The 23,946-nt window shown below is 51.5% G+C and overlaps 9 protein-coding genes and 1 non-coding gene across 10 annotated transcripts; 8 read left to right on the top strand and 2 right to left on the bottom strand.

Annotated features, from left to right (window-relative positions):
- Positions 1 to 856: 856 nt before the first annotated feature.
- Positions 857 to 1,897, top strand: CC1G_09589 (hypothetical protein; the record flags this gene model as incomplete). Its single annotated transcript, XM_001839682.1, has 4 exons — positions 857 to 956; positions 1,023 to 1,325; positions 1,377 to 1,666; positions 1,721 to 1,897. The coding sequence occupies 4 exons, from the start codon at positions 857 to 859 to the stop codon at positions 1,895 to 1,897; spliced, it is 870 nt and encodes a 289-aa protein (XP_001839734.1).
- A 4,491-nt stretch (positions 1,898 to 6,388) lies between these two features.
- Positions 6,389 to 7,377, top strand: CC1G_09638 (hypothetical protein; the record flags this gene model as incomplete). Its single annotated transcript, XM_001839683.1, has 4 exons — positions 6,389 to 6,428; positions 6,479 to 7,033; positions 7,093 to 7,248; positions 7,313 to 7,377. 4 exons carry the CDS (start codon positions 6,389 to 6,391, stop codon positions 7,375 to 7,377), a joined length of 816 nt encoding a protein of 271 aa, XP_001839735.1.
- Positions 7,378 to 8,246: 869 nt separating this feature from the next.
- Positions 8,247 to 9,271, bottom strand: CC1G_09639 (hypothetical protein; the record flags this gene model as incomplete). Its single annotated transcript, XM_001839684.2, has 6 exons — positions 8,247 to 8,279; positions 8,329 to 8,410; positions 8,471 to 8,713; positions 8,859 to 8,922; positions 9,119 to 9,139; positions 9,205 to 9,271. The coding sequence occupies 6 exons, from the start codon at positions 9,269 to 9,271 to the stop codon at positions 8,247 to 8,249; spliced, it is 510 nt and encodes a 169-aa protein (XP_001839736.2).
- Positions 9,272 to 9,650: 379 nt separating this feature from the next.
- On the top strand, positions 9,651 to 10,124 carry CC1G_09640 (hypothetical protein; the record flags this gene model as incomplete). The annotated part of the gene is made up of 3 exons (XM_001839685.2): positions 9,651 to 9,758; positions 9,918 to 10,025; positions 10,092 to 10,124. The coding sequence occupies 3 exons, from the start codon at positions 9,651 to 9,653 to the stop codon at positions 10,122 to 10,124; spliced, it is 249 nt and encodes an 82-aa protein (XP_001839737.2).
- Positions 10,125 to 10,833: 709 nt separating this feature from the next.
- Positions 10,834 to 12,456, top strand: CC1G_09641 (hypothetical protein; the record flags this gene model as incomplete). The annotated part of the gene is made up of 1 exon (XM_001839686.2): positions 10,834 to 12,456. The coding sequence occupies one exon, from the start codon at positions 10,834 to 10,836 to the stop codon at positions 12,454 to 12,456; it is 1,623 nt and encodes a 540-aa protein (XP_001839738.2).
- Positions 12,457 to 14,887: 2,431 nt separating this feature from the next.
- Positions 14,888 to 16,957, top strand: CC1G_09642 (hypothetical protein; the record flags this gene model as incomplete). Its single annotated transcript, XM_001839687.2, has 8 exons — positions 14,888 to 15,084; positions 15,256 to 15,404; positions 15,521 to 15,848; positions 15,923 to 16,071; positions 16,126 to 16,399; positions 16,463 to 16,554; positions 16,640 to 16,884; positions 16,937 to 16,957. 8 exons carry the CDS (start codon positions 14,888 to 14,890, stop codon positions 16,955 to 16,957), a joined length of 1,455 nt encoding a protein of 484 aa, XP_001839739.2.
- Positions 16,958 to 17,163: 206 nt separating this feature from the next.
- On the bottom strand, positions 17,164 to 19,702 carry CC1G_09643 (other/FunK1 protein kinase; the record flags this gene model as incomplete). Its single annotated transcript, XM_001839688.1, has 4 exons — positions 17,164 to 18,153; positions 18,209 to 18,366; positions 18,423 to 19,078; positions 19,134 to 19,702. The coding sequence occupies 4 exons, from the start codon at positions 19,700 to 19,702 to the stop codon at positions 17,164 to 17,166; spliced, it is 2,373 nt and encodes a 790-aa protein (XP_001839740.1).
- A 621-nt stretch (positions 19,703 to 20,323) lies between these two features.
- Positions 20,324 to 20,402, top strand: CC1G_20228. Its single transcript has one exon. It is a non-coding gene; the product is annotated as a tRNA-Arg (tRNA).
- Positions 20,403 to 21,065: 663 nt separating this feature from the next.
- CC1G_09644 (hypothetical protein) lies at positions 21,066 to 21,935 on the top strand (the record flags this gene model as incomplete). Its single annotated transcript, XM_001839689.1, has 1 exon — positions 21,066 to 21,935. The coding sequence occupies one exon, from the start codon at positions 21,066 to 21,068 to the stop codon at positions 21,933 to 21,935; it is 870 nt and encodes a 289-aa protein (XP_001839741.1).
- A 583-nt stretch (positions 21,936 to 22,518) lies between these two features.
- CC1G_09645 (hypothetical protein) lies at positions 22,519 to 23,079 on the top strand (the record flags this gene model as incomplete). The annotated part of the gene is made up of 1 exon (XM_001839690.2): positions 22,519 to 23,079. One exon carries the CDS (start codon positions 22,519 to 22,521, stop codon positions 23,077 to 23,079), a length of 561 nt encoding a protein of 186 aa, XP_001839742.2.
- Positions 23,080 to 23,946: the final 867 nt, after the last annotated feature.

Here is a 23,946-nt window from a genome sequence, read left to right on the forward strand (position 1 = left end):
GTACTCACTGTCATTGCGTGTCATAGTTGCAGAGTGTATTGGCATGGTGGAATAAATCTTTCTGGCATCATCGACCAGCCGATAATTATGAGCATCGGCAATGGACCTTGTAAATGGCCACATGCTCTGCTGGCCCACTCTTGTACGATTAGGGCAGACGGCGTAGCTGCGATCAGAAGCTTTGTGAAGAACAGTCTAAAGACATACCGCATGTGGGTCCGCGCCTGATGTCCGTCAAAGAATAGGGGCAAACCCGCACTTTCGGTCCGGGCACCTGTGGTGAAAGGAAGAATAGGCTTCGCGATGATTTAAGAATTTAGGGAGCACAAGACCTCGAATAATTTTCTTTTGATTCTTCATTGAGGCGGATACAAATAAGCTTGACGGGTGCAGAGTGATCCTTCACCTCATCCCACCTTCGCAACTAGGGCAGTGTAGCTACACGAAGAGGTTTCTGGCCTTTTCGGTATATCATCGGCGGTAACTCACTGGCAGCAGGCGATCTCTATGTTTGTGTGCGGGTACCCTGAGAGGCAAAGTGAAAGCACTGTGGCGTCTTTTGCACTTCCTATTGGGTCCAAAGGATTTGCCTCAATAATTCTGTGGGTACGAGCTCAGAGACCTTATTGGAGCTACTTATATCACGGTTTCTCTCCATCTCCGATGAAGCAACAGTTGATTCCAACATTTGAGGGGATATGAAAGGGCAAAAGCCACCGACGGGCGCTCGTGTTGCTTGGGCGTATTTGGCCTCGCGTCACGTTCCGAGTCCGATCACGTGGGACCGATTTTTCTGTGCCGTCACGAAACTCTGGCGCTGGCGACGTCGGAATTGTCTTGCTCAACGCTGCCGCCAATGTCGACGACAGCCTCCAGACGGTGTCTACAAACGTGTCTCAGGTCCTTACAGAGGACAGAGCTGGGCTCCAGGAGGATTGCGAACAGGCGGTTTCCAGGTGTGTATGGTTTCTCGACGCTATATGTGTTTTGACGAGTGCGTTGTCTGACGAGGGTTTCGCTAGGTGTCCGAGGGTATGCACAGGCAGCGTTGAAGCAGAAGGAGGACGTCGTGTCAGAGACACCCGCACCACCTAGTGCAGCGACGACGAGAGCGACGTGGGGAGCAACACCGACGTTCTGGGAAGCGCCTGCGACCGGAGCCAGCAGATGGAAGGACGACTGGGACCCCCAAGCTCTTCAGGACCACCTGAACAACCTCTTCGCACCCCTCAAATTCCCCCAAGAAGTTGCTCAACGTGTCCTGACCCATGGCAGTCATGGTGCAGCGCGTGTGCACGGTCATAACGCTGGCTACCAGTTTATGGGTGAGTCGTAACTCAACGGTCGTATGCTCAAGTCTTGACAATGCTTTCCAGGTCGCCGAGTGATAGAATCGTATCTCTTCATGTTCTTGAACGCTTCGAAGGCATTGAAGCCCAAACACGACCTTGAAGCACTTGCGTCACACGCTTTGAACCCAGGATTGTTGGGAGAGACTGTAGGGACGAAGTGGGGGTATGGACAGGTCGTGCAGTGGCTGCCAGCTGTGTCTAGGAAGGAGTTGGAGAATGCCCAGGACATTGAGAAGGCCTGGAAACGAATTGGCTTCTACAAGATCCAAGGTGACGCCGTCGTCGCGACTTTGGGTGCCGTCTACCAGCAATATGTGCGTTTTCGTTTAGCACTGTCGCCATCTCTGGTGCACTTACGTTGGTTACAGGGTGCCTCCATCGCACACAAGCTCTTCCACACGAGGATACTGCCCGAACTCTTCGTCCCAGGAGGCCTGCCCCCAGAGTTCCAAAAAGAGGCGCTCGCCCTTGCCTCCCAGTTGGGAGGCACCACTCGCCCCTTGACTAAATCATTCTACCAGTCACAATCACCGTCTGAGCAATAAAATTATCGTTGCCTAGTGTGAGCAACACGTCGTCGATCATAGACTTGGGACGCTGACCTGTTTACCTGTAGTAATTATTAATATCTACACGCTTTCTATTGGATTTTTTGCTGTCGTTTGAACATTCGGGTTCGGCTTTGAATGGGATAGCCCTGACGGGGTTGCATCTCGAAAGAGGCTTGCAGACAGGAATCTCAACCCGACAGCGCGGAAGAGCAACTTCATCTTCTATAGATTGCACGACCATGAAAGCGCTGAACAGCAACTTTTCTGATCCGCTGCTCGAAATGTCCTCGGGCCTTTGGTCACTGTCCTCGCTGTTTGGGCTCCAGCCGCAGGGTTTGATCCAGAGTGGAGTGCATTAGATGACCTCCGCGTGCCAGCTAACATCTCCAGGGTCCAATGGCGCCTACTGCGCGCTTTCATTGGGCAAGTCGGGTCCACCTGGTCCTGCATGCAAAACCACGTTTTCCCTCTATATCCGACCACCGCCTATTCCTCGACCTCAGGACAGTTTCAACTATCCTCAAGGTTCGATCTTGCTGAGTGTGGTGAAGAACATTCATTCCATCACCATTGTAGCTCACCCCAGGTTCTCCCGTCAAACCCTGTTATCCGACGGCCGAGCATGCTTGCTATGCCTCCATGATCGCAAGGAATGTACTTCACTCTTCAGAGGTCCGAAATTCTATGCCAGCAAACGACTGACTCACCTTGTCTTCAGGTTGTTCGCTGCACCCCAAATGCAAGGTTTTCAGACGCGGCGCGTTCCGCAATCTGTGTGGGGTGGGTGGGGATACTAGGCCGGTTCGCCGTACGCCAGGCAGTCATTCCTCTTGCTGCTCTTCATGCTTGCTTATCGTTCACCGTGGTCTATTTTCCCCCATGACTTCTTTCCAGGCACAGGTCCCCGTCTGGCTCCATCGATGGTAGAACTCGGGCTCTGTGAGAACCTTGGAAAGGAATGTTCACCTTTGTCCCCGAACCTGCCCGTGAGCATGCACGGTTCTGTCACCATCCAAGTATAATCCCTGTCCTTTCTTACCATCTGGGTTGCCCATTTCTTCCACCACCATCTCCTTTTCTTGCCGGATGCGCCACGGTTGTCAATGACGATGTCACCGCCCAAGCCTGGTTTTGTTCCCGAAATCGTATGTTCAAAGGCGACTCGGAGGTCACGTACATGCGACGATGTCATTCCTACTTATCGACCTTGTTTTTCTTGACGTGCATTGTCTTCAAGAATCAAGATGTTCTGCTGGACTCCTTCCGTGTCGTTGTCGGTCTGATAGTTGATTATTCAGTGCTTCCCCAACAGAAGGCTTTCTTTCCACTTGCGTTTCGATCTTTTCGAGGTGGTTGGTTGGTTGGTTGGTTGTTCTTTGGGGAGGGGGTGCTTGTTGCTTATGTGTACAGCTTACAACCGTCAAATTTCCAAGCGTCGAGTTTGAGAACATAGGGGAACGGCCACCCTTCTACGAAGAACGATATCAAATCTTTTTTTGTATTTCAAGAAAAGACATCTGGAGTACGGAAATGCGGGGAGAGAGGGAGGAGGATGGGAGTGTTCTAGTTATACAGAGTGGCTGGCAGAGCTGCTAATGGCTACATACAGCGGATGGTGGATAGATAGCGGGGAAAACCAGATGGACGGACAGGTGCGAGAATCAGATCGAGGGAGAAGAGGAAACAACTAGGGATACAGCTGGGGTAGTATGTATGTTAGCGATAACGATGTGGGAGGAGAGCAATAAATAGCGAGAGGCTTGGAAACGAAATGTAGTGTCCCTCTGGGCAACCGATAAATGAGTCGAGTCGAAGAAAGAAAGAAAAGATGAGCCCGTGGCAGAAGTCCCAACTCCCAAATGCCGATTAGAACTTGGAGGGTCCAGTGAGGTAGTGGTATCTTATATTCCGGTGGACGGTCGAGTGGGAGTGGAGGCTCGGTGTGCAGGCGTAACGAAGCGGCGAAAGTGAAAAGGATGGGAAGGGAAAGGAAGGGTAAAGTTGAAGGAGTGGATGAGCGGATTTGAGTCCTTCGCTCGAGTGGGATCTGGATATAATACAGAGTGCGAATGATTGATGGTTTTTTTGTGGTATGTTGTTACTCGTTGAGGACGGTTGGTTGAGAAAGTTGAGCCTCGAGGCCGCGGGTAGGTGTAGACGTGTCGGTTTTGACAAGCTAGGTACCCTTCGGAGAAAATGTGACAGCGTCATGTACATGTCAGGATTCTAGGGACCTGAATTTTCGAACGTTTACCAGGGAAGTCGCATCGCTTGAGATGTCTGATGATTCGAGATGAGTATTACGATAGGAACAAGCGATATAACTTCAACAGAAAGCAGGGCCAGAAGTATGTTGCGTAATTCTATTTTTATTCTCTAGGTGAACCTGTAGATACCTGTGTAATCGTAGAAGGATCAGAGAGAAGTGCTTACTGACTGGTATCCATTTTTCGTACCATTGACGATCAGAAAGGAAGATGATAGGGTGTTGCGAAGAATCCAATTCCGAGATGTTCACCGGTGGGGTATGATGGCGGGTCGATCAGGGAAGGCACAATCGAAGAGTCTCGAATGCGCCCACAACATGAGGCATTGTCGATACGCGGTTTAATAAAGGAATGGCCTAGCAAGGTCAGTCCTTTGAGCGGACAAGACTGGACTCCGAAGTATTCGAGCTACGACGCTGTCTACAATTTTTCTGGGAGATACTGTATTGAGAACGACTACAGCTGTGCCTAAATTTACACCAGAAGATATCCTGTAGGCATGTAATTAGAAGTCAAACAACGGGTCGTAAACTACTAGATCGACACCGATTGCTCTTGTTCCTCTAGAGACAGCTTCTGATGTCGCTGGCACCATCTCAGAAATTTCTCAGATACAGAGCGTAAGTCAGGCGAAGGACTCGTGCATCTATACCTGTGCAACATCGTGGTAACCACCCAGTACAGGCTGCTCGATATGATGGAAACGCGGTATGCCTCGTGTTCGACACAACAAATTCAGATGGGGCGATGATCAACTAAGCAAAGGGTACAAGGAGTCCAATTCTGTGAGTTTTGAAGATTGGTACGTATTCTTGTTTTTCAAGTCCAGGGTGCAGCAACCCTACGCGAGCAGCGTCGAAAGTTCCACCACTCATCCACACACACACACACACGCAGTTCGGAACGGCACACCCCAGGACAAGACGATAACGAAACATTGAACAAGTACCTCCATGGGTCCTTCGACGTCGGTAATGAAGCCTTGTTTTCTGTGTGTTCCTGGACAAGGTAATGTGGGTCCAAGTTTACTCGTCCAACTAAGCGCCCGTTATGTAACGAATTGATGGGAGACTCGTATCTATGATGCTGTGCCCGAAGGTTAGCGACTGTAGAGGAAGTCAGTGACGGTAACAAGACAGAGTGTTGGTTGCCTTATCGCTGCATAGGATAACAGTCGGTCATCGATACTAGGAGATTCAAGGGGTGACCAAATGTTGGTTGTTGTGACTTGAGAGGTGAGCTTGACAACCTTGAACCGTGTTTATCTATTCGAAGGTCGATAGGGTATTCTGAATAGTCCAACAGCGCTGCCTCAGGTCATTGGAGACTCTCATAGAGAAGCGGAAGCTAGGACAGGGTAGAAGGAAAACGTTGGAGCAACTTGGTGCGGGTCCGGCGCCAATGACTATGCCGCGTTGCCGAATCATGACAGGCGCGGTTATCAGCGATGCACTGCGATGCAGTGATGCTTCCGAGGATCGGTGGCAATAGGCAGGACTCGGCTTGGCGCTCGAGGGGAATGTCACAGCTGCAACCTTGTCCTTTTGAATCACACTACTACCTCGCCGCCGTCCTCGACGACGACGACCACAACGACAGCGACGAACCAGATTATTTGACAAGGGTGTCATTGCTAGACGACGGGCCATTTATTGCTCAGAGCCAGAGAAAGCGCCACAGGGTTGCACCACTATAGCTCGGTTCGAAGCACGAGCGTCGGACGTGATCATCTCGAGGGCATCCAGGGCAACGGTATGCCTCCAATATCCATCGCGAATCGTCTAAAACGCTGACCGGACTACTTCAAGTCTTCGCTAACCGTTCGCACTAAATTGCAGAAGACTTCTTTGGCGCCAGGTTGGTGGAGCGGCACCTAAAGGTTACGACAACCCACTGCCCAAAGTGTGTTTCTCAGACGTCGAGCTGCCTCACCGCAAGGCGACATCGCACGCTTATTGGTCTGCAAACGTATAGCCTGGACCTGGTCATCTCGAAGGTATGTAATTTACTCCAGGCAGGCTATTCTCGGGTGATAGACGACCCGGTGTCGCACAACCCTGCAAATACCTTAAACCATGCAGAAGCTGATTGGTCTTTAGGCTATAGTCCAGACTCGAGTAAATTGTGACCTTTTTCACTAGAAGGAATACCCGTCTTTGGACGCGGAACGATCTTTATTACTTGCATCCCACCACGAGCGACAAATCTGCACACCGAGATGGAGAACAACGAGAGCAATTCTGGGAATGTCCCTGCAGGTATGTTTTGGACCCTGAACATGCTGTATCGTTGACTGCAACCGTTGTAGGCGAACAGCCATCTGAACAACCATCGTCCATGTCCCAACAACCCCCGCGAACACATGGCCATTCCCTTCCCTCAGCGACAGAAACGACGCTAGTGGGGTCCCAGGCCATACCTGCTGCATCAGACCAACAAACTGAGGATACGAACGCGAATTCCCTCACCCCTCCATCGTCATCTCAAACGCCCCAGCCCACCACCCTGGTTCCTCCTCCACCAATTCCAATGTCAACACCATCCCCATCGACACCTGAAGCAGGGGCGACACCGTCGAGTTTAGAGGACTCCAGCTCTTCACAACCCCCACCGCCAGTTCCTCTACCCCAAACTTCCAACGAAGCTATCCCACAAACGCCGCAAGTTTATCTTACCTTCCTGCTTATCTCGGGTCATCGGCGGACAATGTCGTTTGATCCTTCGATCGCTGTTGGGAGGGTGAAGGAGTTGGTGTGGAATGGATGGCCGGGTGATTGGCCTTCGGAGGAGCGACCGCCTGCGCCTTCTTATTTGAGGATATTGTACCTCGGAAAGATGTTGCAGGATGATGAGACTTTGAGTGGTGGGTTTTTTCGTTTCGTAGAAAGTTAGCTTTTGTTGATGGATCTGTGGTTGTTGAAGGCTTGAAACTCCCTACACATACGCCGGCTTCGTCGTCGGGTCAAGAGGATAAAGCTGTTGGGACGATCATGCATATCTCTATTCGACCGTTTGGACCGGGTAGTGAAGTGGATGGAACTATGAAAAAGAAGCCGAAGAGGAGGGGGACGAGGGATAGTGAGTCCTATGCTTTCCCTTGCGAGGATGGTAGCTTATTTCCTTCCTAGCTGTGGACTCGCAGGATGGAGAGGTTATGGAAGGCAGAGCGGGGTGTTGCGGGTGTATTATTTGTTGAGGAGGAGCTAGATTGGCAGACGTGTCTCACAATAGCGTGAGGCCATGATTCTCGAGGATCGGGATACCCCATGGTTGTTCGCCATATGACCTTTTCTGTTTTGTTCAAACGAAACCTTTACGTTTGTCTTCGCATCCACGCGCTTCGTTTCAACCTGTCATGAACCCACTGTACGTACACCGACACCCGTTGCAATTTACCTCGCTCCTTCAGTAGTCCCTTCCCTATTCCATTCCGGGGCTGCTGTCGCCGTCCACGCATAGGTATCACGCTGCTTTCAGCGTTCACTTTGACCAGTTTTGGCCGACGGCGAAAGCGATTGGGGATGCGTTTTGGCCATCGCTACGATACTCTGGATTTTCGTAATGCAACTGCATTCTGCCCCGCAAATTTGACGAAGACGCCGAAGAAGCCTTTTGCAATTCATGTCTGTAACAGTATTTGCTGAGAATACGAATATAGCTTCCACGCCGTTGTACACCACCGTTATGGAATGATGTATGAATGAGCTCCCCGGGGTGATGTCTGATGGCATCTCCCGAATGTCGCTCAAGCTCTGCGGGATGTCTGGGGATGTCAAATCAGCAGATTGGGCGACATCGTTGACACTGAATGTCAACCAGACATCCAGGCTGAGGTCATTGGGACATCCCGGTCAAGGTCACAGCGGGATGGATGCATTGGCCAGGGAAAGCGCGATATTTTTCATTTTTCATTGGTTGCTCTGGGACCTTAGCTTTGAACGTTTGGTACAGTGACAATTTAATTGTATTCTCGCAAGATAGTTATGTACAGAAGACAGGATGCTAAGTACGTTGAATGCCTACACATTAAACGAAAAGCCGAGGTACCAGTGCCAGCGCATCCACTCCACCCTGAATCACCAGACGATGCGAAAGCTCATGGGAGAAGTCTGCAATTATTTCTTAGTCAAATACTGGAGAGACCGGTGGACGACTTACAGTTATTGCCAGACAGCTCAGCGGACCCAGACTACAGATACTCGAGTACTTCAGGCCATCCCCAGTTCCAACGGATCTCGTCCTGCATGAATGAAGAGCATGTTAGACGTGAGCAGCCAGAACACCAGTTTTATAAACTTACCGCCAGAGGGGGAAGGAGGCTGGGCTTAGAAGGCCATTTCGTCGCTGGCACCGCGCTGAGGATGGTGAGGGAGCGAACGGACTGGCGACGCGCCGCCGCGACCTGAATATGAACCATCGATCACGTGGGCGAGTCCGCTGGCGGCTTTCTCGCGGCTCAGCCTTGCATCCAGTCGCGTCTCCCAAGTCCGACTTCATGTTGTGCAGCGCATGAATCTCGGGCACGCTGGCCCTAATTTCCTTGCTAATTATGAAGCAGACAAAGTACAGTATTGTAAAGTTAAATAAAATTCACCCAATCTTTTAACCGTTCGAACCCAGGTCAGTTTATGATTCTGAGTAGGGAGGGGTCTCGGGGATCTTGCCTATGAGCTCAGCGAGAGCTTCACCACAGGTCGACCAAGATCATCCAAATTGTCGGCGCGAGATCAAGTTCCGGACATCTCACGGAGACTGTGACAAGGTCAATTGACGTTTGGCCGTGAGGTCAACCGACATCAAACCCTGATGTCGCCAACGGCTCTCGCCAAAATGGTGGTGTACGGTTGGGATTCGAACGCGGGTCGTCCGGATGATAGGCGAGTTTGACATTCCCGCCCTTTTTCTTCTCGCCATCATCATCGTCGTATGGTTCAAGACAGGAACATACCTTCAATGTAAGACCTTTGGACTTTTGATAACGATATTTAAAGCTGACTGGGAAGTTAGCATTTTATTTGAACGTTGGAGCTTTACTTCCATTGGCAGGCTGATTGGCCTCCCCCTGCCTGCCCAGGCCAGCAGCGCGAGATACGAGGACCATGCTGGGTTCAGACGGCAGCACTAGAGTCCTGGCTCACGCCCTGGATGAGCTCGTCTACGCGTTTTCTTATACGCGACGACTCATGTCCTTCATGACATGACAGGCCTGAACTACTACATCGAAATCAACGAACATCACTACTCATCGACAAACAGCCGATAAACCGCTGTGCATGGAAGCTACACATACCAGGAAACGAGACAGATTCAATGGATGGGTCAGGTCGAAGAAGCTACAGTGTGTCCGTTGGAGGATAAAGAACGTACCTGACTGGTTCGGCCACAGCCAGCACCAGACGCTGCGTATCCAGCCCCGTAGAGTCGGGCGTACATCGCCGTTCGGTGCAGGTTACTCGATAGGGCAGGCGTGGGCCCGAGCGATGGGTGAGGAGGGCCGGGGGGGGGCATGTGCAGACGACTGCAGGGATACCACAAACTGGCTATATGTGGCGACGATGTCCGAGCGAGCAGAAGTCAAGGATCCAGAGGTCAGTTTCAGTTCTCTGACGCTTACCTCTGAGTAGCTGACATCAGTAATAGCGGTCGACTGCAATCCGATAGCCTACGGAACACCAATGCCGCTTTACGGTGTCGTTTACCAGCGCCATTGAGACCTCATGTGTCGACTGGCCAGCCCCCATCCTCAGCATAGCAAGGCAGCAGTAAACAGCGAAGATCCTATCAGAGCAGGGGAAACGCCTGTTGGGCACACGCTGAACGAGGGACCGACACCACCTGCACGTGAGCTATTCTTGGTGAGTGACCCGTGGCCATTCTGTGTTCCGCTGTTAACCTTCTGTTTTCTTTCTAGACATCGTTAGGGATTCTGGAAGCTTGTCGGCACCAGTCACTAGTCAACGTTGACGCCGCCCCTCGGTGTACTCCTCATCATGGCATAATGGGCGCACAGGATCATCCATATGGACACCTAGTTTCTCGATCTTTGACGCCAGGATCTGCATTTCTTTCTCGATGCACTCAGCCCTACCCAGGATTTCACGCTCCCCGCGGGCACGCTGGCTACCCTCTATCACGCCTTCCCTTCCCGTTCAGCCATATTGGACTCCTGCAAGGGTATTGCTACACGTCCTTCATTCAGTGCAACATAGCATTTTACACCGATATCTCATCGGCACGCTGTGGCGTGCCGACGTTGCTTTACAATGTCTGTGCATCCCGCTCATGATGCTGGAATTCCTCCAGTATTCGCAAACCGATGCCGTGACGAAATGTACTCGGGGAACAATGATCTTCTGCGCTGAAAAAAACTAGTATGTGTATGCCTGTCGTACTCATAACAAAAATGGAGTGGGTGACTGATGATGTTGTTACAGGCTACAGCGCTTAACAGCAAGTTTTGTTGGGGGTGACTCAGATTACCTTTTTTGACTACTTCCAATGGGATTACCGCTACTGTTAGAAGAGGGTATGTGGAACGTGTATTTATGTTTCTTCCCTTTCTTCCTGGCTATCACTTCGCTCATTTCGCCACCCGCGCTAACAAAAGTCCTGCACAGTTGATTTGGTTTCTATATCATGCCTAGTCGAGCTTCAGGATCGACGATGTACCAGGAGGACTCGCCCCGCTCGGCCGCTGGACGGAGTGGCCACGCCCGGGCCCGTCTCCTCGCCACCCCACCTTCACCCCCGCCCATCCTACCCATCCATGAGTTCCCCGAGGTACCGACGTTCATACGGGAATGGTGCGACGTGTACCTCGGGGCTGTCCTAGGACAGACCATGCTCAAGCGTACGCCCGCTGTGGCAGACATTCATTCCCGCATGAGGAATTTGTATGTTTCGAGGGTGGAGTGGCGGAGGTGTTTAGCTGGGTGCCACTCGTCGTTGGATGAGGATGGAGTTGGGGTTGGTGGTGTCGGTGTATGTGAGGGACTAGCTGATGGTGGTACTGCGGGTGGATGGGAGAGGGAGCATTGGCATCATTATCTTGTGGTGGAGGTTTCGCTGAAGGGCGAGGAAGAGCAAGGGAGGAAGGGTGCTGGTGCTGGTGTGGCTAGGTGCACGACGAGTCAGGTTCAAGGACATCTTCGTATCGAGGGTACCTGTCGACCTCATCTTGTTTTCGATCATAACGACCCGCTGGGTAGAGTATCCCCAACTCAATCTCCACCTTCGCCTTCTGCCACCTCAACAGACTCGTTCAGAATCACCAGCAACTACGACAGCAACGAGAATTTTCTCGACTTTTCGTCGTTCAACATCGAGGATGAAGATGTAGAGTCGACGCCTGTACCTGCTCGGAGGCGCTTCTCTGGTAGCGACGACGGCCATGGCGAGGGGGTTAACTCGAAACCTAAGGCGCAGGGAGACACGAGTCCGCTCTTCATTAGTCCTTTTGCGTCAAGGACTAACAGTTCAACGTCGACTGTCGCCACTGAGAGGACCTCGTCGTCTCCCTCTTCCAACTCGCCTTCTCGATCCAACTCCCACACCAAATCACGGTCCAACTCCAACTCCAATTCCGATTCCAATCGCAACTCCAGCACACATTCGAGCTCGTCGAGTTTTGGGTCGCTGATGGGCAAGAGGGGTAGTAGTGGTGGTGGTGAAGGGGGACCAAGTTCTGCAATGGCGGATAGACTGGTCGTTTCGACCATCGAACATGGTCGTCCTTTGTATGGGCTCCCTGGGTCGTTGGAGGACCAGCACGTTCGAACTTTGTTCCACGACCACGATGACAGGGTGGGCGAGGCCGGGGCCAGCGATGATAGGCCCGCGCTCACGCTGCGCGACTGGGCGTTGTTAGTCGATGTGGTGGAGAGTTCGGTTCAAGTTGGGGAGTTGGGGTTGGTGCACCAGCCTCCTTCGTTATCTGGCGATGACGGTAACGGGTTAAATGGGGGAAGCGAGGAGGGTGTTCAAGTTGGACTGGACGAACGAGCTTGTTGCTGTAGGGTGTTCAGACGCCTCCTTGCTGTTGTGCCGTCGGTCTCGAGTTTGGAACCTGCTCAGCGTGGAGGTATCGGAGATGCAGTCTCAGACCCGTCATGTCCTGAGGAGCATATGCAGGGCCGGGAGAAGATTCAGGAAGGTATTCGGGCGAGGTTTGAACAGAGGAAGCGGAAGTTCGATCGGGAGGTATGTTTAAAACCTACTGTCTGGGGGGACAAAGATGCTGATTTGAGGCTTGGGTTTTTACTAGTTGCGCCTTATTTCTGGACATAAGTCGATTAATCGGAGGGTGTAGATACGTGGTGCTAGTATGCTGCAGGACGGCGTGGTGACCCAAGGCTGATGTGGAGCTACAGTATCTGCTACCTACGCGTAATGGACGATTTGAATACCATATGGACAGTCTACCTGAAACTGCAGCCTCCGCCTCTGATTGGGCCCGCCCGCTGTGGCCGCCTTTTGCTCTCGCCGCCATCATGGGCTTTCGTACTACGTATACTTGGGTTCAAAGAAAGAAAATTTCGTTACAAGTTGCCTTCTGTTGCTACGCAATAAACAATTGACTGGCAGTGCATGCTCAGAATGCGGCTGGTCTTTACTAGAGCCTCGAATCCATCTCGGGCGCCTAACGAAAGAACCGTTCTTCGCGATCCTCCCCGGGCCACCGGTGCACGGATTGACAGCCACCCCGATTTCGCGGGTGTTTCCCTCCTAGATTCAATAGTCAAACTCATTACCCGACTGTAGCCTCTACCCTTGTTCGCATCATCGTTTGTGTAACGAATTTCATGCATGAAGACGGGATAGCATTTTTTTTATACAGCAGCTACCGTACACCAATCTAATCTACAGAAAAGCGGAAAATGATGTACCACCTCTGGTAAGGAATACCATTCCACATCGATTTCTCGACAGACGAAGGCACTCCAGCTGAGGAGGAAACGTTGATCTTGATCAAGCGGTAGACTCTTGCGAGCAGAAGACAATTTGTAACATCATCGCAAGGGGACAATAAGCGAGATCGTGAAATGAGTGAGGAATCAACGAAAACTGCGCTTCGAATTTTTATAGAGCATTTTTTGCTTGGCTTTGTTTGTTAAAGATTGGTGTGTTTGATTCAGAGGCTGAAGCCGGGAGGCCCGACCCCAGCCGCGACTTGAGCCTCGACAACGTTTCTCCGCAACTTCGACCACGACTTTGACGAAACTTTGACCACGGGCAGCGGTACCGACGGTCGCCCCGCTGTACTGAATTCGGCGGGTGTCTGTGGGTATCTTCTACTGGCCATAAGGCAACTAGACGCTGGAACCGATGTACACAGAGGCTTTCTGCGAGCAGCGGCGGCGTGCTCGATTGATTGCGTCTCATCTGGGGAACCGGAAGCAACGAGCCGGACACAAGGGAGACCCGAACATCCCGACCACTTGCGTATGCGTTCTTGGTTCTTGGGGAATTATGAAGCGTTATCTATGTTCCTTGTCGGACACCCTGCCTGACATGCGCCTCCAGTCGATCCACTGCTTATTCGGGCGGCCAGAATCCATCTGTTTTGAAAGTTGTCTAACTCTGGAAGTTGTCTGGAAGGACATCACGCCTGGTGCAAACCTGGCGCAAACAATCCCTCAATGCGCTCTTGTCGGGGATTACCCGTGTAGGGATGTGGACCTACACTATGGAGTCGTAGTGGCAACCATTCAAGTCAAACTGTATTGGACTGGACAGGGTCTTTATTGGCACTGGCAACATCGATCCGAGCTTCTGGGATTTCGCGGTTTCTCCAAGTATCGAACTCGAGGCTGGTTAACGAGACTACTGGCAGATGTCGATGTCGCTCCGTTCTTCTAATCGCTTCCCATTTGTTTCCGTCGGGAAATGAAAAGGACAATGCAGGTTATGTTCCACCCACAGATGGAATTCCCTTCGAAAAATCGGAATAACGCCCCAATCGTCAACCGAGCCACGTTTACCAGGGAACATCGGTGCTTCCCCTGTCGCGCAGTATCCCTCTTAGCGCCGGTACATATCGCAGCCGACTCTCCATACTAACTGGAAGCTCATACTCAGAGGTCGTCATATCTTCAACAAAGCACCGAGCCGCGTGGGTGACCTGTCATCCACCCGATTAAAATCATAACTGATCTGTTTGACTACCAAAGTCTATTTATAGGCCCCACTCTAATTTTACTCGGATTTCTCTCGAAGGAAGCATTCTAACGTCATGTATCGTCCGGAACTGCGAAGCAGCTCGACTGGGACTACTCACGATTGGAAGGCGTTTCAGTGTGGCCGAAGGTATCGAACAAATCAACAGACGTGCATTTCGCAAATGGGTATCCTGTGTACCCCAAGCACGCGTTATTCTCGCTTCATCTCCATCTCCGCTGCAGGGTTTAATTCAAATCTCAAGCCCATGCCACGCTCTGCGCATCGCCATTTACTCCAACCATGTCTACTGTCACTGGCTAGCGTTCGGCTTCAGCGGATCTACGATGGGACTCAAAGCTTGAACCGAATACCGCGACGAATGTATCAGTATGTAATGTCATCTGCGTCGTTTCGCTTTTAATCTTGAATCGTTCACCCATAGCTCTTGATAGCACTCTTTGTCCCCCACATCCCTGGGCAGTTGAACGCCCATTCTTATCGGCTTCTGGCTCATCCGCAGTCCTTTCCTGGGGTACCGGTCGCTGTCTCTCTAGTAACCATGTCTGCTCCCGGGCCATACGACAAGAAATCTCAAGACTCCTCTCAGGAGGTTCTCGAGAAGCCAGTGGCCACCACCACCATCCAGTCTGCGGAATCCCTTGAGGCGGCGGGCCCCACTTTCGACGACAAGCGCACCCGGCGACTACTCCGCAAACTGGACATCAACATTGTACCGTTCTTGTCGCTACTTTATCTGTGAGTCCGCATAACCATCGCTGCTGTGGTCAGTGGACCGACGCAACCATCCAGCCTCTCATTCCTTGACCGTACCAACATCGGAAATGCGCGACTCGATACTTTGGAGAAAGACCTGGGAATGCAAGGGTTGGATTACAACGTACGCCACTCTTTACTTCTACTTTTCAGACGCGTCGGAATAACCTGCTGCTGTCTTCAGATCGCTCTTGCCGTCTTTTTTCCATTCTACGTCGCTGCGGAGATCCCAAGTAACATTATGATGAAGCGAACTAGCCCATCCCTCTGGCTTGCTATTATTATGTTCGGCTGGGGATTATGTGAGTCCCAATCCAACCTTTTTTATTCACTCGACTCCGCTAGTCCCATTGCGCATTTCATCTCCATGGACAACGCGACTAATCACTGATATTGGTGTCATGCTCCTTGTTTGCAGGCATGACTCTGATGGGAATTGTGAAATCTTTCCCCGGCTTGCTGATCGCTCGTATGGCTCTGGGACTGTGCGAGGGTGGGCTGTTTCCCGGAGTAACGTGGTACATCACTCTTTGGTACCGCCGCCATGAGTGCGGCCTGAGGATGGCCATCTTCTTCTCCGCTGCCACCCTTGCCGGTGCTTTCGGCGGACTCTTGGCCAGAGGCATCACGGAGATGAGAGGAGTCGGAGGTTTGGCTGGTTGGGCATGGATCTTTATCCTGGAAGGGTTGGTGACAATTGTCGTAGCCTTCATTGCCAAGTTTGTCATTCACGACAATCCCGAGACGTATGTGGCTCTACCTGTCTGTCGTTGTGGGTGATAACCGTGCTGATCGGCGTCACCTGATTGGGGATATGCAGTGCGAGATTTTTGACGGCGGAAGAGAGGACTGAAGTCAAGACGAGGCTCAAGCAAGATAGGACGTCTTTGGCGGATGAGTACAACAGCAAGTACCTCTGGGATGCCCTCAAGGACTGGAAGATCTACGTTCACATGCTTATCACCATCGGTACGCCCTAAACGAATGATCCGCCTGTTATCCTCAAAGCTCATTTCTGTTTAGGCATCTACACCCCACTCTACTCTATCTCCCTCTTCCTCCCCACCATTGTCAAAGCCATGGGCTACACCAACGAGAAATCGCAACTCATGAGCGTGCCACCCTACGTCGCCGGCTGCATTGCGACCATCCTCGGCGGTCTCTTCGCCGATCGCGCTAAACAACGAGGCCTGTTCATGATGGGATTCTGCGTCATTGCTATCATTGGCTTTGTGATGTTGATCTCGAGTCACAGCCCTGCTGCCCAATATGTTGGGACGTTCTTCACAGTTTGTGGGTGAGTGTGATCAATGTTAGTCTGAATTTTGTCAGATGCTGATTGAGCGACCGGATACGATAGCATCTATCCCAATGTGCCATTGGGAGTTGCGTGGAACGGCAACAACATCGGTGGTGCGACCAAGCGAGCAGTTGGTATCGCCATGCATGTCGGTTAGTACAGTTTACCACCTTAATCTCTGCGGGCTTCCTTATTATCGTTATTAAGGTTTCGGAAACCTCGGGGGTGTAATTGCAGCGTTCACCTACCGCTCCACCGAAGCACCACGATACTTTGCTGGACACGGTCTCCTCATCGCCACCACTACCATGAGCCTCGTTCTTTCATTCTTCATGCACGTCTACCTCCGAAGAGAGAATAACAGGCGAGATGAAGAACTGAGGCAGGAGATGGATGCTGCAGGGGGCAAGATCGTTTCACGCGACGAGTGGTACACACAGGAGATGCGCGAAAAAGAGCGAGAGAGGGGCGACTATGCTTCTGTAAGTGTTTCTCCACCTATAGTCGATTCCTTCTAATGGTTTCTTCTCCCAGTTCTTCCGCTATACGATTTGAAAAATCGAATCTCACGTTCGTTTACATACTTTCCTATCCTCTCTCGGACACTAAGTAATGCAGTGTGTCGTATAAGCATTGTACATTTCTTTTCCGGTCGTATTTATACTCCGTGTACGGGGGTGTTAATATCCTAAATTACAGCACATGTATATTCCCTATTCTCCAGCATCGCGATGCACAAGGCATCCCAATTGCACCATGTACTAACCCTCTTCGTTTGCCTGACGCCGTCGTTTGGTCTTTTGCGGACTGGTGTACTCTACTCCTCGCTTCCTCAACCCTTTCTTTCCCTTGGTACCCTGAGGCGATGACTTCGAATGATTGGTCGCCTTTTCGGAACTGAGGTCGCGCGCTTTGTCTTCTTTCGGGTCGCTGACATCCCGTAGCCTCTTCGTTACTGCGGTATGTGGTGATGGCGAGGTCTCTTCGGTCGGTCGCGTTCGTGACAGCGCATCTCGGGTCAGGACTGGTCCCGACGGAGCCAGGGATCGTGTACCCGCAGGGGGAATGTGGGGGGATAATTTGGGCATGGGCCTCGCGCGGTTAAAATCGGTAGGAGTGGGTATCCGTGGCGCAGGAGAACGAATGGCGACCCTGTCCTGACCCGACGTCTGCCTCCGTGAATCTTGAATGTCGACAATGGCTTGCTGGAGGTAACCCAGGAAACGCTTATAGTAGCGTTCCACCTGGTCTCTCTCGTGTAGGTCTTTAAAGGTCTTGTCGGGTCGTCCTGCTTTACTGGCCAAGGAAGGGAACTTGATCACGTTGATCTCCCAGAACATTTCCCGGAGGTCGTGGATCAAGTCCCAACAGCGCCTGGTCGGGAGGTCCCAGTATTTCGACGACGTGAGGCGGTGCTGCTGTTCGAATGTCCTCTTGTCTTCCCGCAGAAACGCCAACTTAGCCAAGTAGGCTTTATCGGGGTGCTGGATGTCTTCCCAATCCATGAGTTGCATCATCTCGTCCGTAACGTTCGCCCCCGTCTCCACTATGAGATCGTTCCTTTTGTCAATCCTCTGCACCACCCGCTTGTTGTTCGAGTCGAGCGCGTAAATGACTTCGTATCCCTTCCCGTCCAATCTGAGGAAGAGACAACATAGGATGTAGAAAATCGCTTCGAGGTCGTCGGTGTAGCCCTGTGGTAGCCCCAAGTTGCCAGCGAGGTTGTTGAGCGATCGGAATGGGAAGGTTCCCTGGATGCGGGTTTAGCTCAGGATAAAACACTGGCAATGAGGGGAAATGACGTACCCGTGGTTCGGTCGACTTCCGACAGTAAGCGCCAGGTTCAAGGTTTACAGCGTAGTCCAGATCAATGAGTAGCCCGCCTTCTATCAATCCAAACAGGATGTTGTTGACGCTAATATCACTATGCAAGACGCCTCTATCCAGGAGAAGATCTCGGTGGCCTGGAGTTATCGCGCCGAGTGAGCGAGCCTGTTTCGACAAAAAAACGCATACGTACCCTCAACAACAGCTATCAGCGTACCCAACGTCCTTTCCGGTGGGAAGCGATGGAAATACCGCATCGTCTCCTTGCCCTTCACCATGATGATACGATATTTGACCATACACGCTGTGGTCGAACGTTTGCGCCAATCCGAAGTCTTGCATACGACCTCTTCACAGTCAACCATTTGGACCACACCTCGAATTCCTTGAGCCTTCTTCAAAATCTCGTACTCGGGTGTGTCCCGATTGACGTCACGCACCAGCCGCCAGGCCTCCTTGACAATGAGTGGCGAGCCGACATGGTCGACGACGTCCCAGATGACTGTTCCTCGTCCAGCAAGGGTGGGATCGATGAATTTCGGGCAGGGACCAATGTGGAGGGAGCGGGGTTGGCCCTTCGCGTTGACGGTGTGGATATACCCTTGTTGGGTGTGTTGGCTGATCAAGTCGTCCAGTGTCCAGGTAATGCTAGGGTCGAATCCGAGTGTAGCGGCGTCGAAAGAAACCAGTCGAATAACGACGGACACAAACTCTGCAGCCTGGGCGTGGATATCGATCAGGTCTGTGTATTCGTGGCCCATCCTGTCGAACAGGTAAAGCCGTGCGTGTTCCTCATTCATGTGGAGCACTAATGCGAAGTTGCGATTGGGTTGGCGCTTGAACATTTGCCTGTATGGTGGGGTTCTATTAGCACCAAAGTATAATGACAGTCTCGAATGCTTACTGTGCATAAGACTGGAGGCTCTCGATATGCCTCGTTACATTTTTGATATTTTCAGAAACAGCAATCGCCACCAGTTCCGGCGTTCCAGGTCTGAGGAATGTATCGTATTCGATGTCACCGACGATGTAAATGTCAGGGTATTTGCGTGTCTTGTTGTAGTCGTCAGGTGTTGGTACGCATACATTTCTGGAGTGACCCTCCTCGTCTTGGCTCCAAGACTCGACAATCAATTCGGTCAACGCCAGCGCGAAGGAAAGAGCGGATGGGTCTTTGGGGTCTAAGAGGTGGCCTATTTCCCATCTGTTCTCCGCGTCGTTGAAGAAGTGGCATTTCTTGAGCCACTCTTCCACGTTCTCCAAATGGCCATGGTGGGAGGGGAAGGGGATGTTGGTGGATGGCTTGGTTGGGGAAGGTGGGCAACTGAAGTCTTTGGGAGGAGGATCTTGTGCATCGTAGCCTGGTGTTTTGAACATCCGTTCTTTGTTCGCGCCAGTTGGGGAGGACGCTACATCAGTGGCCCCGGTCTCGTGGTCCCTAATGAGGTCTGGTGTTTTCTCCTTCGGAGACATGATATCAACTAGCAACCTCGATGATGCGTGAGTCGACAGAGTGCACGAAACGGAAAGCGGTTTACTGTTCCTTCGTTGGAGGAACCAACTGGTGGTGGAATGGAGTAGAGGAGTCAGGCCACAATGACGCCTGTTATACCCAGCGAGTAGAGTGCGCATAACAACGTGACTTTTGCAGCTGTTCACGGGGTGTGGCAGGAGAAAGAGTGCTCTTTGTCTTAACATTGCGCGTAATGCCACCATAGTGAGCGCGAAGGAAACGACGGGCGTCTCTTCCTTGAAGAGAGAGAGCCCTTACGTTCCCGTTGCCTCTGCGAGGAGTGGCACCAAATAAAGGCACGCATTCTATGTCAATTGTGGTATCAGCAAGGTCGCAGAGAGATAAGGCAAAACTTGTACGCACACATATGAAGAAGAGGGATTTTCTGAGCAAGTGAGTGGAAGAGATTCAGGTTCATGTCCTTTGGGCTTTGCGCAGGTGTAAGCCAGAAAAATGTGGATTTCGTCAGAGAGACGAGAAGGAGAAATCGGGACAAACACAGCTGGCGCTTGACGGATGGATGAATTCCTTTCCCACGATTGCTTTCGGGACGGATAGTTTGTTTTCCCATCGATTTTCAAGGCCGTGTGGCGAAATGGCATCGCGTCTGACTACGAAACGCGAATCAGGAGATTGTAGGTTCGACCCCTACCTCGGTCATATTTTTTCTCCCTTTTCATCAAACCGTTTTTTTCCATCACGGTCAAGTTGGGCTAGTGATGGATACTTTGAGCGCATTTTCTCTCCGACCAAAATCCATGATTGCCGTAATGATCTGGCGGCTCCATTTCACGATTTGGCCCAGGTGTCGGCCATTGTTTTGTCGTTCCCTAATTGTTTCTCAAGGACCAAATCTGAGATTGAAAGGCCCAGCAAACTACCCCATCTCATCGGCGACAGGGATGTATCGGAAAGTTTCCCCTACCGGTTTTCAAGTTATTGGGTCGACTTTGGCGGATTTCGAGTTCTGCTGTCTCGGTCAACTAGGTTGTCTCCCATGATTGAACTTCCAAACTGACTTCAAACAACAAATGCTGAAAACCAAGGACCGCGTTTTCTTCGTGAAGTTACGCTCGGGCCTGCGCGACGACCAAGAGGGCTATACTCGATGGCTTGAATCTGCGAGCGATGGACGGTCGCGGCTGGACCCTGACACGCTGGGCGCTCTGTCCGTTTCACCAAGTCAAAGCGTTCTCCGATCCGCTGGAAGTTCATGAACTCTACGCCTGAACCGACTCGCTTTGACCTCTGACTCTAGATTATAAAACTGGGCGACGGAGCTCTGGCAAGGAACTCACGATAACGATAATTACCAACGCAATCATGACTTCACAAGACCGCAAACCCACTTTCAACGAAACAATGGGCACCACGGGGGTTAGTCTTCGTCGCTCCAACGCTCAACGCATCAAGAGACCATCCCCTCAGTCCCCAGGCCCGCCTCCATCTATTCATGCCGTCCAAGTTTCGGTTCCGGAGCTGTCTAAGGCACCTTCTACCAGGTCCGTGTCTGCTTCAGTCCACTATGCATCCTCTCCTCAACAAGGGAAGACCTCTATCCAATACTCTAGTGGGCCTCAACACGTTCAGATTGCTAAGGCTCCATCGGTGAGGTCAATGGCTGCATCGATACACGATGACCAGCCAGTTCCTCCCCTGCCCTCATCTCCGCGCCAGCCTCAAGGAAAGGCGTCTATCCAGTACTCCACTGGTCCGCAACACGCTAAATTTTCCAGGGCTCCATCTGTGAGGTCTATGGTTGCGTCGGTTTATGAAGATCCATCAGTACCTCCTCTGCCTTCACGTCCCTCTCCACAGCAAGGAAAGACGTCTATTCAGCATTCCAGTGGGCCGCAACACGTCCAATTTTCCAGGGCACCATCTGTGAGGTCGATGGCTGCGGAGTCGGTGTATGATGGCCAACCAGTCCCTCCTCTGCCATCATGTTCGTCTTCCACTACCACAATCCCACCGGCCTCCTCGGCACCGTCCCCCAATCGCCCGTCCATTATTCCTGTTTCTACTCCGACCCTCCCGGTCTATGTGTACCGAGACACGACCGGCATGGCTTACGCCCCTTGCTACGTTGTTCCCGACAATCCGAACGCTCCCAAATTCCCAACTATAGCAGTTCAAGGACCCACTAACATATCGAACGGAACTCCCCAATATCATGGCCCTTCACGGTCTTAAGCAGCGTCATCCAAGTTTTCGAGGTGTCCTTTAGATTGCACCTTTATTGGAATAACGAAACCATGATTATGCGCAACCTTTTGTAGTTCACATCTCGCTCTTTGAGCTGTATTCCTTCAAAATAGACGTTCATACAAATGATTGAAGTAGCAAAGGCCTGTGTGAGGGGACTGATTCATTGCGACCGTGCCAACTCCATCAGAAACCGGGTCGACTTACAGTGTAAGTCGAGGTTTGGGACAATGGGCCAGTTCTCAGCCAATTACTTAGCCCAAGCTTCAGGTTATACACTGTGCAAACAGATGTTGACGTCCAGGAGAAATTAGAGAGATGCCTGAGTATGTCCGGTGTTCCGAGTATGGTCTGATTTTCAATCATAGCACTGGAGATGGCATGCTCACAGGTGTATACGCTTTGACCCTAGTAACGTACATACGTGTTGCGTCAAAGCGATACAAAATCACCGTCAACCTCTACGCTTTGACGTCCTTTGGCGGTTGCCTATATTTCCGCTTTGACACAGGTGATAAATAGGTATAAAAGCGAGCTTAGAAAGTTGAGAAAATCCCCAAGTCGAGCAACCATGTCTTCCAACACTCGCTCTACCAAGAACTCTCCGAGGTCGGTCACATCTTCAGATGCCATTGAGCAGTTATTAACCCCTAGTTCCTCGATGGATTCTATCAGGGCTACCGTTGGTACTGCAGGTGTTGAAGTCCCTAATCCCGAAGGCCGCCAATCGAACACACCTTCCGGCGTACTGGCTGCGCCAACTATCCACCCGATGGGTGTTTCGCCCCGCGCGGACTATGGCGATAGAAACAGGCCTTTGCCTCCTCTTCCCATTTCATCTTCCGCTGCAATTACGTCCAGCCCAGCAAAGGCTGCTGACACTAAGAAGGATACTACCTCTATGACCGGGTCCTCAGGAAAGGTATCACCGGATGCTGCCAACGGTCGAAGCAAGGCAGGAGCGAGCGACAAAGGTCAGAGAAGTGCGAACGCAACTCAGTCTTTTTCCTCCACCCAAGACCTTGGTAAGAACCAGATTAAGTTCCCCACCATGGACGAATCTCAAAGGCCTGCTGTGGCCCCGATGCAGCGGCTTCCGGTGCGCCGTGTCCTTCGACGGCCTGAACCTTGAATAGTTGAGATGCCTGTTTCTAAGGGAATATCTTATACAGGCGACCCTGGGAGCGTATCCTCAAGTCCATCCTGTAAAAAGGTCGCCAAATGTGTTCTTAGATTAGAAGATTCGTTATACGTGCCTCCTCTTTGTGTACGGATACCACGACCCCGAGTTCCGAGGATGGGTGGGTACGGTTGGCGGGACGTGCGAGGATGAATTTCACGTGCGGGTGATGCCATCAGAGTCCCGATTACCTCCCAGCTCTCGACACAAACCACCTCCCTAACTAACCGTTTGCTACTCCTAAGGGCCAAAAATGATTGAGTGTAATCTCGATACATATACCACATCCAATATATTGAATAAAAACGAATAGCTGGTAATCTGGGGGGGAGGTATGAGAGACGTAAGTGTAAGGAGCCTCAATGAGCCTGCCCTAAAGTGACCCACGGGCGCCTAAGTCCGAAAGCTTAAAGGCCTGGCTTGCTTTCAAGAGGGACTGAGGCCCGATCATTACTGGCATTCTGTGAGGTCATTAGACGCACCTGAAAGAGCTTGAAGACTGCATGTAATGATGTCATAACAATGAAAATTGGAATAAACATTGCTTGCAGGGTGATTGAGATTAAGGCGGTTGACCAAGGGGGACATGCGTCCGAAAACCTCCCAGGCAGAGAATAAGGTAATGTGAGGACTGCCAATCTCTTCATAATCAGACTGAGCAACTGCTCCAAATTCCTCGGTATACCATGCGAGCCAGTGCTCGCCGAGTCGCGGCTACCCACCTCTTGAGTGAGGTGATCACGAAGCTCTGCAATAGCCTCGCTCGAAACCCGAATTAGACAATTATCGAGCCCACCGAACTCCTCCAGATTGTAAAAG

Source organism: Coprinopsis cinerea (genome assembly GCF_000182895.1).
Source record: "Coprinopsis cinerea okayama7#130 chromosome 11 map unlocalized cont3.11, whole genome shotgun sequence".
NCBI lineage: Eukaryota > Fungi > Basidiomycota > Agaricomycetes > Agaricales > Psathyrellaceae > Coprinopsis > Coprinopsis cinerea.